The sequence below is a fragment of the Quercus lobata genome, chromosome 8 (assembly GCF_001633185.2).
Source record: "Quercus lobata isolate SW786 chromosome 8, ValleyOak3.0 Primary Assembly, whole genome shotgun sequence".
In the NCBI taxonomy this organism is placed as follows: Eukaryota; Viridiplantae; Streptophyta; class Magnoliopsida; order Fagales; family Fagaceae; genus Quercus; species Quercus lobata.
Window position 1 is genome coordinate 25,154,352 of NC_044911.1, and position 8,875 is coordinate 25,163,226.

Genomic DNA, 8,875 nt, shown 5'->3' on the forward strand with positions numbered 1-8,875 from the left:
ATATGTATTATATTGCCTCTTGGTAGGCTTTAGACATGTATGTATTGCCTCTCGGTAGGCTCCTAATGTATGTGTGGACATTGCCTCTTGGTAGGCCTTATATGTATGTTTCTAGATTTCGCCTGTTGGTAGGATCTTGTGTATGATTCTTGAACATTGCCTCTTGGTAGGTCTTACATGTATGTTTCTAGATTTCGTCTATTGGTAGGTTCTTGTTGTGTGTATAAACATTGCCTCTTGGTAGGTCTTACATTTATGTTTCTGGATTTCTCCTATTGGTAGGCTTTCAATGTGTGTATGAACATTGCCTCTTGGTAGGTCTTACATGCATGTTTCTAGATTTTGCCTGTTAGTAGGCTCTTGATGTGTGATTTTTGAACATTGCCTCTTGGTAGGTCTTACATGTATGTTTTTGGATTTCACTTGTTGGTAGGCTCTTGATGTATGTATACACATTGCCTCTCAGTAGGTCTTACATGTATGTTTCTAGATGTTGCCTGTTTGTAGGCTTTTCTAGATCCTTCATCCATGGCCCAAACAGTCTGATCCTTCATCCATTCATACATGTTTGACTTACTGAAATCTTTTCTGTTTCTTTTCATTTCTACACATGAGCTATGTAGTTAGTATTTCACCATGAATGGAAAGGTCCATCATAAATTGCAAGGCAATTACATATAGCCTTCCACTTTTGGGTTTTTAAAGCATAATCTAGTTTGTAAGGGCATGCTTAAAAACGAAAAACAGGTGGAAATAGAGATGTTTTTGGGCATATTGATTATCAGGAGATATTCATCTATGAGATTTGTGTTTGGGATGCATAATGATGAATGCATGAAAGGGTTAGGAAGGCACAAAATAGGCATATTTATTGAATATATGCGCAAATGCTTTGAAAATGCAAGATCATATAAATAAATGGTAAATGTAAGATCACAACAATATCTCAAGTTCCAAAGGATACATCATGTCTAGACGGATCTTTTCCTTTCCTATTAGGGTACATCTTCCATTGGCATGGGCCATAAAATCCTTGAATATAACCACAACAGGCCACGCGTGTTGCAAACATAGAGCAACCCAAAAGGGTGCATGCTTCTTCCATTGATCTTGATCCTAAACCCAAGCGGATTCAACTGACTAATTTTTCTTTTAAAATGTACCTTTTCATATATATATAGATATATATATATATATATATATATTGTATTTTTTGGCTTTTTTGCTTTTTTTTTTGGTTTTTTGTCTATTTACGTAGGAATGTAGAAGAAGAGGTTGCACTTGGAGGCTCCCTCATGCAAAGTACTATATGATAGTGTCCAAATTGGTGGGCATATTGAAATCGTTCCCATCCATGTCAGCTAGGATCAGGGCTCCTCCGGAGAAGGCCTTCTTCACCATATATAGGTCCTTAGAGGTCGGGGTAAACTTTCCTTTGTGATCAAGCATGGCCTGGTTGCGTTTCTTCAAGACTAGGTCACCTACTTTGAAGACTCTGGGTCTAACTTTCTTGTTGAATACTCACTCAACACAGCGTTGGTACAACTATCCATGGCACATTGTAGTCATGTGCTTCTCGTTTATCAAGTTCAATTGCTCATATCGAGAACGGACCCATTCAGCCTCTCACAGCTCTGTTTATGATAAGATTCTAAGAGATAGGATCTCTACCTCTACTGGGAGGACGACTTCCATGCCGTAGGCCAAGGAATACGGGGTTTCACCCATGGAAGTACGAATAGAAGTGCGATAGGCACACTAGGCAAATGGCAAGAACTTATGCCAATCCTTATAAGTGTCTGCCATTTTCACCAAGATCTTCTTTATGTTTTTGTTGGTGGCTTCCACCACACCATTCACCTAAGGACGGTAAGGAATCGAATTCTGGTGTTCGATCTTAAACTATTGGCAAATTTGCTTGATCATTTTTCCATTCAGATCCTTCCGATTGTTTGTAAGGAGTTCTCCTGGTACGCTGTAGTGGCAAATGATGTTCTGTTTCGAGAACCGAGCCACCACAGCTTGGGTGACGCTTTTGTAGGAAGCAGCTTCCACCCACTTGGTGAAGTAATTGATGGCCACCAAGATATACTCAGGCCCATTAGAGGCTTTCGGAATTATGGGTTTGATGACGTCCATTCCCCAGGCTGAAAAAGGTCGTGGCGTTGCTAAAGAGTGCATGGCTAAAAAGGAACATTCTTCCTATTCTGGTAGACTTGGCAACGGTGGCATGTCTTGATGTGCTTGATGCAATTGCTTTCCATGGTGAGCCAATAATAGCCGGCTCTCATGATATTTTGGGCCAATAAGGGTCCACTAGCATGGGCTCCAAGTAAGCCTTCATGCATCTCTTCCATCAAACGGTTAGCCTCAAGTGCAACTATGCATCGAAGTGAAGTTGTATTGTGGTTCCTTTTGTACAGGACTTTCCCACTGAAGAAGAATTGGTATGCCATGCGCCTAATGAACTTCTTCTCACTATCTGTGGCCCTAGGCGGGTATTCACTATTCTTGATATAAGCCTTGATATTGTGGTACTATGGCTTCCTTTCGATTTCAATGTTGACTTTCATGCATTCTTCGATATTCATGTAGTAGGCCGGAACACCGTGGACCTCTATGTTCAATTGTCACATATCATCTCCTTTTACTAACTTAACCACGCTAGCCAGGGTGGCTAAAGCATTTGCGAACTGGTTGTGTGCTTGTGGCAAATAAGCAAAGGTAATGTTCTAGAACTTTGGAATTAGGAGGCTGACGCACTTTTGATACGGAATCAACTTGGTGTCTCGAGCTTGTCACTTTCCCTCTATTTGGACACGATCAATAGGGAATCTCCAAAGATGCTTAGACCGTATGCGTTGAACTCTAAGGCAACTTGCAGGCCTACTATGCACACCTTGTACTCGATGATGTTGTTGGTGCAATCAAAATTCAGCTTGACTGAAACAGGGATTTGTTGTCCCTTCGGGGATACTAGAACTACTCCCACTCCATTTCCAGTGCTATTGACAACTTCATCGAAATAAAGCTTCCAACACCATGGTTCTACATTGCTTGGTTCTGGCTTTATTGCCAAAACATCCTTATCTAAGAAGAGGGATTTTGAAAATTCTGGATCGTTCAATGGATGGTTCGCTAGGTAATCGGCTATGGCTTGGCCCTTGATGGCCTTTTGCACCACAAACACAATATCAAACTTGGAGATCAACATCTGCCAATGGGAGATCTTCCCTATGAAGGCAAGCTTTTCAAAGATGTACTTAATAAGGTCCATGTGGGAAATCAACCACGTGGCGTAGTAGAGCATGTATTACCTCAAATTTTGTAAGGCCCATGCTAGGGCGCATAATTGATCTCACAGTTGGTGAACTTCTTATTTAGGTAGTAAATTGCCTTCTCTTTTTGATCAGGTTCATTTAGCTGGTCTAACATGCAACCCATGGATGACTCTTTCACCACTAGATATAGAATCAATGGATGTCCCAGTGTTGGTGGAACTAGAATATGAAGGTTTAACAAATACTACTTAATCTTGTCAAAGGCCACTTGAAACTTATCTATCCATTCTATCTTTGTATCCTTCTTCAAGAGCTTCAACAAAGGATCGCACGTAGCTGTCAACTGTGCCATGAAGTGAGCTATATAATTGATCCTTCCTAAGAAGTTTTAAACATGTTTCTCGGTTTTTGACGTGGGCATGTCCTTGATGGCCTGGACTTTTGCTGGGTCCACCTCAATTCCTTTTTGGTTGACTATAAAGCTGAGCAATTTCCTTGAACTGGCTTCAAAGACGCACTTGTTAGGTTTAAGCCTCAACTTGTACTTGACACGGCGCTTGAATATCTTTCTCAAATCTATCAAATGATCTCTAGGAGTGTGCGACTTGACGATCATATCATCCATGTAGACTTTGATCTCCTTGTGCATCATATTATGGAATAGGGTTACCATGACTCATTGGTAGGTTGCCCCAGCATTCTTCAAGTCGAACGACATGACATCGTAGGCATAAGTTCCCTAATGAGTGGTGAACACTGTTTTGGCTTTGTCCTTTTTAGCCATCTTGATTTGATTATAACCTGAGAACCCATCCATAAAGGAGAAGAATAGGTTGCTTGTAGTGTTATCCATCAGAGTATCGATATGTGGCAAGGGAAAATTATCCTTCAGGCTGGCCCGATTCAAATCTCTATAACCAATGCACATGTGTACTTTCCCATCTTTCTTTGGCACGGGAACAATGTTTGCAACCCAATCTGAGTAGGCTATGGCAGTAAGAAAACTGGCTTTCAACTGCTTTTCTACTTCTTCTTTGATCTTCAGGATACTTTCTAACTTCATCCTTTGAAGGGCTTGCCACACTAGAGGGCATTCGGATTTAACTAGAATCCTGTGGACGATGATCTCGGTATTTAGTCCTGGCATATCTTGATAAGACCAAGCAAAGATTTTCTTGAATTCTTTTAGCAAAGCTATGACCTTGTCTTTCATGTATTTGGGAAAGTTTACCTCGATCTTGACGGGTTTTTTTTTTTGTCTCACCTTCATTAACTAGGTTTATCACCTCTGTCACTTCTATATTGGGCTTGGATCTTTTGCTCTCTCTATTCAGAGCTTCTAACTTGTCTCGAGGTAAGTTCAGGACCTCTTCCATTCCTTCAACATCATGAACCAACTCTATTGTCTCATTCACATCATCCACAGATCCTATAGAGCGGAACATATATAGAGAAACATAAGATAATTTGCACACACACATTCATAGGAAAGCAAATAAAGAGAAATGTAAGAATTTCCTGAATAATACGATGAATATTTAAATAATGCAATATAGGTAGGGGGAAAACAAAGTTCATGCCTGATGATGATAAAAGGGAAATGCTTTTATTGTTGTTTATGGGAAAACAAACTGGGGAATTGAATAGGGAATACAAATAAAGTAGGAAATAACATAAGCATGCAAAACAAACTTGATATGCTATTCTAAACCTCTCGGGTGATCAGAAGGCCGAATCATTTGATGATGGAATACTTCTTACTTAGCCAGTGCAACCACAAAGCAAGGCTCGATGGTCCAAAGGCCTGCCACTTGCCTGGCATCCCTGGTCGGATAGTAGAAGTCAGATTATCTTTAGGAGATATGATAGCATTCACAGAGAACTCTTAGGGATAGAGCCAAATAATGCAAGCTAGATTAGGCTCTTCATCTTCCAATTCCTTGAAAGGTTTTGGCATAATGACCTCGGCTAAAGCCGGAAAAGTGGTCTTAATATGGGGAATAGACATCCCTGAAATGTCGCATTTCCTCTTCTTGCCTTTGGAAGCTTCAAAGAGTTCTTCATGAGTGGGTTCGTACCCCAAACTAAATCTTCCTTTGTTATTTGAGAGTTCAATGAGAGTAGGGTTCCCATGTCCTACGGCTTTGAGGCCTTGGCCTAGTTTGTAACCAAACTTGAGCATTTCCTTTGTGGCCATTAAAACTACTGTTGTCCAGCTGGACTTAGGCTTTAAGGCATTGTGAATCTTGGAAACTAACTCGAAGCTATGGAAAGACGCTTCAGGGAAGGCATTGACATTGATGTAGGGGATAGATGTCCCCTGGAAGATAGTCATAGGCTTTTCAACCATAATCGTGATCAACTGATTTTCGGAGATGAACTTGAGTCTTCGGTGAAGGCTAGATGCAACTGCACCTGCTATATGTAACCAAGGCCTCCCTAAAAGCATATTGTATGGAGAGTCAACCTCAATCACTTAGAAGTTGACCATGAAGGATCTCAAGCCAATCTCAATCATTAGCCCAATTTCACCTTGCACTTCGTAGCGCGTGCCGTCAAAGGCTCTAATGATCATAGTGCTGGGCTTAGTAGGATATATATCCACTTTCAGGCACTCAAGAGTGGCCATCAGCAGACATTTAGGGTTGATCCATTGTTGGTTAGCACTCTTGCAATAATCATATCTTCACACTTTACTACGATATGCATAACCAAGGTATGATCACTACCTTCTAAAGGCAACTCATCATTTGAAAATGAGGCTTGGTTGGTGGCCAACACCAATGATACCATACCCTCGAATGAGGAGTCTGTGATACCAGTAGAAGGAATATACGTTTCCTTCAACACCTTCAATAGAGCTTCACGATGGACCTCGGAAGATAGCAACAGGGCTAAAATAGAAATTTGAGCTGGAGAATTTTTCAACTAATAAATCACACTATAATCAGCCTTTCGGATGGCTTTCAAGAATTCCTCAGCTTCTTCAATGGTGACCCTATTCCTGACTGGCTTGGTTGTGCTCTTGCCAATCTCTTTCCTCCTCTTTTCTAGTTCCTCAAGAGTATAACATCAACCACTCCTAGTGAGTCCGGCTAGGCCTGAAGAGATATTAGAGCAAACCTCTTCCTTTCCAATTCAGGTGGAAATCAAAGTCACATCGGGAGAACATCTTTGGATTGATGATGATTGGGCTGGGTTGAGTAACTTCTAAAGCTTTTGGGCTAGAGCCCTAGAGATTCCTTGGATAGACCTTAGCAGGATTAGAGGATCGAAACCTTGAATGGTGTGGAATGACAGGGATTCCCTTCTGGATAAATCTTGGAGATGGCTTTGCAACTGCTGGCAGTGCTAAGACTAAAGGGTTAAAGCCTTCAATGGCTGGCATGACTTGTCCTTTCTTTGGAGTCGACGCCCCTAAATCCATCGATGATTCTGTAATCTCTTCGATAACAACCAAAGCCAGAGGAGATAGAGGAGTCTTACATAAGCACTCTTGTAAGTATTTGTCCTAGTCCTTTCTTGATCCTATTATCATAGCGTTGTGACTAGTTCCCGCTTGGGTATTTAGAGGCCATAGGCTAGCTACCATGTAATCGCTCCTTTGTGTGACCTCTATTTCTATCCAGATGATACCACGGTCGGCTAGACTCTGAACTTGTGCTTGGAGCACTCTACAATTGAATAAGGCATGTCAGTCCCCACTATCATAGAATGAGCAGACTCCCCAATCAAAACCTAGAGCTTCTATGTTCTTGGGAGCAATGTGACTTTCCTGGGCTAGGGCTTACAGCATGGCTTTCCAAGGGAATGAAGGAGGTGAGAAATCTAGAGATAGCGTTCACGTTCTCTTCCTAATGAGGAGGCAAGGGATTGGTGATAACATTTGGCCCAGCCACGTTGTCGAACTGTACTAACTTGTTGTCGATGAGATCTTGGATTTGGCGTCTCAAATGTATGCATTTTTCCAACATATACCCTTTGGCCCCAAAAATGGTACTCACATTTTTCTTGGACGGGTCAAAACTGGGTAGAGGAGGATCGTCTTTGGGTTTCACAAATATTGGAGTGACTAGCTTCTTCTCCAATAGATAAGCAAAAAGCTCTGCCATAGGCATGGGTAACAGATTGAATTTCCATGGTTCTGCCTTGGGATATTGAGATTGATCAAGCCTTCTCCTCTTTGATTGAATGCTCGATAAGGCGCTTGGGCTAGTTGAACCTATTGCTAATAAGGCTAGTCATTTGGGGCTGTATAAGCAGAATTGACACCCCTTAGCCTTTCAGGCGCTTTGTCAATCATATGAACATTGGCTTCCTTCCTTTTGTGTCTGGTTGCCTTCTTCACCTATTGTTCTATCATAGAATTCAAAGCCTTAGGATTGACTATATTCTTGCTCCTAATACCATCGTCAATACACTCCCCAATAGGAATTAGGCTTGTGAAGTGAGTGACTTGGGCACTGATCATCTTCTCATAGTAAGGAAGCTTAAGGTTATCAATGAACCACCTGATCAATTCGTCTTCCATCACAAGAGGAAGTACTTGGGTGGCTAGCTCATGCCCCCTTTAGGCATACTCACGGAAAGAGTCCCCACTCTTCTTTACTATTCTCTAAAGAACTGTGTAGTCGGGAGCTATCTCAGTACTGAATCGGTAATATTCTAGAAATGCATTGGCCATCTCTCTTCAACTGGAGGTCTTTTCCAATCTCACATACCACATAGCTACAGGGCCAGTCAAGCTATCAAGGAAAATCTAGTAGAGCAAAGGATGATTGTCTCCATAAGGTGCCATCTTCCTACAGAACATGCGTAGATGGGCGAAGTGATCTCCAGTGCCACCATACTTGACGAACTCGGGTGCCTTGAATATGAGCGGCATAATGACCTAAGGGAAATTGGTTAGACTGTCTAGATCGGCAATTCTTCGGGTGCTAGAGCCCTCTATGATATGGATTTTCTCAGTCAAGGTCTCCACTTGACTTTTGACTTAACCATAACCAGACTCTGAGGTCTTATCCTTAGGAGGATCCACTTCCTGGTTATTCCCTTGTGGGTTGAATGTAGGTGTGGTTTGGCCCTGATTTGGATCTTTCCATGGCCGGTTCTTGTTTTTAGAATAGGGCACAGAGCCTTATAGAGTGGGACTAGATGATTCTCGGTTCCCTTTTACAACTAGCTATTGTATCATGCGCATCATTTCTACTATCTGTTCTTTAATCTACATGAACTCGGCAACACTTACTTTAAAAGCTGAAGGATCACTAGTGGACATCTCTCTAGCATGAGGCCTAGGGATAATAGGATCACGGTGTGATAGTAACTTGGATCGTTTTGTTTGAGCAATCTTTTCTCTTTAGAATCTTGGAAAGGAGAATAATTGGATGGGAAAGGAATGTGGTACATTTGAAAATTTAACAATGTAGAAACACAAAACAAAAATGTGGTACATTTGAAAATTTAACATGGAAACACAAAACAAACACGTAATTAGTTTAGGTACATGCTCATTTAAAATGCACCTATCATTTTCGAAACATTGGCTTGGACCCTTGATCAGGTGTTTATCATGGTGAGTTTCTATAGTGATG

The 8,875-nt window shown here is 41.4% G+C and overlaps 1 protein-coding gene across 1 annotated transcript; it reads right to left on the bottom strand.

The window, feature by feature from the left end:
* Positions 1-2,809: 2,809 nt before the first annotated feature.
* On the bottom strand, positions 2,810-3,277 carry LOC115956653. Its single transcript, XM_031074966.1, has one exon. It carries the CDS (start codon positions 3,275-3,277, stop codon positions 2,810-2,812), a length of 468 nt encoding a protein of 155 aa, XP_030930826.1.
* Positions 3,278-8,875: the final 5,598 nt, after the last annotated feature.